This window comes from Lipotes vexillifer, unplaced genomic scaffold (genome assembly GCF_000442215.2).
Source record: "Lipotes vexillifer unplaced genomic scaffold, Lipotes_vexillifer_v1.1 scaffold131, whole genome shotgun sequence".
Lineage (NCBI taxonomy): Eukaryota > Metazoa > Chordata > Mammalia > Artiodactyla > Lipotidae > Lipotes > Lipotes vexillifer.
Window position 1 is genome coordinate 2,773,645 of NW_006782866.1, and position 2,279 is coordinate 2,775,923.

Sequence of the window (2,279 nt, forward strand, 5' to 3'; positions counted from 1 at the left end):
GAGCTCTCAACGGAAGAGGCTGTGCAATGGGTGTCTCTGATCAAGAGTCTCTTGGGTCTCTCTGAACTAGAGCTCACAGGATTCCCTAGGCTCTTTATTTCTATTTTATATTCCACATGCAACCTGCTCTGTTTTTGAGAAAGTCTCTCTCCTCACCTAAACTCAGCTTCTCTACTGACAAAATACACAGAATGTAGTGATATGCATTGCCCCCTCACCAGGCAGGTACAGGCAGAAGGATGGAACTCAGTCACAGACACCAGCAGTGTGTCTTTTGCCTTGATTTGGTCATGTATGCCTCCCAATACAAATACACACACACACACACACACACACACACACTGTGGTGACCTAGAGGGAGTTCCAGCCTGGCAAAAAGGGCCTTTATATGCTTCTGGAAAGGCTGCTGAAGGGTTTTTTCCTTCTCCCTCTAGAGATGGTTTATAGTACTACCTTCCTGGCTTTGTAACTGGTAGTAGATAGAAAGGGAAGAAAAACGGAATGGAAATGTCAAGTGACGTGAGGTTATTTAAAAAGGAATAATTTGAGGCTTCCCTGGTGGCGCAGTGGTTGAGAGTCCGCCTGCCGATGCAGGGGACGCGGGTTCGTGCCCCGGTCCAGGAAGATCCCACATGCCGCGGAGCCGTGGCCGCTGAGCCTGCGCGTCTGGAGCCTGTGCTCCACAACGGGAGAGGCCGCAGTGGTGAGAGGCCCGCACACCGCAAAAATAAAATTAAAATAAAATAAAATAAAATAAAAAGGAATAATTTGGGGGCTAAAAGATTGAAAGTATAGGATCAATTGAGGGAGCAATTATTGTTATCATCATTGTTAGTATTGTTTGCTTTAATGGCACTGTCTCTAAATAGCTTAAATGGAGTGGGTCTCTATACAAGAAGACAGGACAGGAAGTAAAGGTAAACAAGCAGAACTTGGGGACCAGACCCATTTCCCTGAAGCTGCTTCCTCCCTTCCTTGGCCCAATTCTGACTTCACTCTGGAGGTCTATTCCTGCCCTTGGATGACTTACCCATATCTCTGGGAATAAATTTGCCCTTCCCCTTACCCCTTTCTTTGTGCTGTCCCAGCCCCAGTCCCATCTGATACCCAAACCAAGATGGCGACCACAGCCCACATACCAGCAGGTTACTTTCCGTGGTGAGGTCCTGACACTGGCTGCTCCCCAGGCACCAACCACGCACTTCCATGGAGGCCTGAAGCAGCAAGGCCAGCAGCAGGACGCCCGAACAAGTGCTGCACAATCTCGGCATCTTCCAGGCAGGCTGAGGCTCTGCAGAGGCAAACAAGATTAATGGGACCCCTGCAAGGAGCAGAACAATGTTGGCCACTCATCAGAAAGGACCGTGAGCCAACATTAACAATACACTCATCTGTGGAGCTCAAGGCCTTTCGAGGACAAGGTCAAGGAGCAGGCGGTATGCAGGGTGGTCGTGTGAGTTGGGATAGAGAGGAGGGCAGTGGGACCTGGGGAAACTATGTACAATTGCTCCTTTATCTCCTATTAAAAATCAGACCCCAAAGGATGTTAGAGCTGGAAGATACTTTAGGGGTCATTTGGTCTGGCCCCTTATTTGAGAGAGGAGGAAACTAAGACCCAGAGAGAGACAATGACTTAGATGTTCATGACAAGGTAAGGCTAAGTTCTCTTGATCCAGCACAGAGCTTTTCTATTTTACCATCTTCAGGAAACTATAGTTCTAACACTCCAGATCGAAGGAGTAACTTGGGAAAGGCAAAGCACTCTGAAACTCCTGCTTGAGATTCCTCTCCACCAGGATTCTATCATTCCTCAGAAACCCTGTTTCCTATGAATAGTAGGTTTAAATAAAGGCAAATAAAATCTCTGTCCAGTTAAGCCAAAACCTCAGCCAACCCAATCTGATGTCCTGTACACAAATCACTCAGGGGATCACTATTTCTCAGGCCCCTGTAACTTTGAAGGGATTTATGTTTAAATCAGGCCCATTCTTTTAAAACCGGCTCATCTCCTGAACACATTACACGTCAGACCTCCTCTTGTTCTATGAGTCTCTCAAACGTAGTCTGAAATAGCTGGACTTGAAGATGCTGTAGGTGTGGAAGGGAAGGAGATGGTCACACAGGGCAGAAGGGAATTACCTCCCATTGTGAACACCTACCAAAGACTCTTTCTCAGAGAAGTCAGGAAGTACCTCTGGTCAGATGCTGAGTTCAAGGGGTCAGGATTCAGTAAAGGGAAGAATCAAGGCTGCCTTTTGCCCCATGTATCTGACTCTTTC

General features: G+C 47.3%; 1 protein-coding gene across 1 annotated transcript in view; it reads right to left on the reverse strand.

Annotated features, from left to right (window-relative positions):
- The window catches only part of POMC (proopiomelanocortin), a 7,409-nt gene that overhangs the window by 1,925 nt on the left and 3,205 nt on the right, over positions 1 to 2,279 (reverse strand). The window contains exon 2 of the mRNA XM_007455510.1: positions 1,140 to 1,291. Coding sequence (XP_007455572.1) covers positions 1,140 to 1,271 — 132 coding nt within the window. The 5' untranslated portion in view covers positions 1,272 to 1,291. The remainder of the gene's footprint in view (positions 1 to 1,139; positions 1,292 to 2,279) is intronic.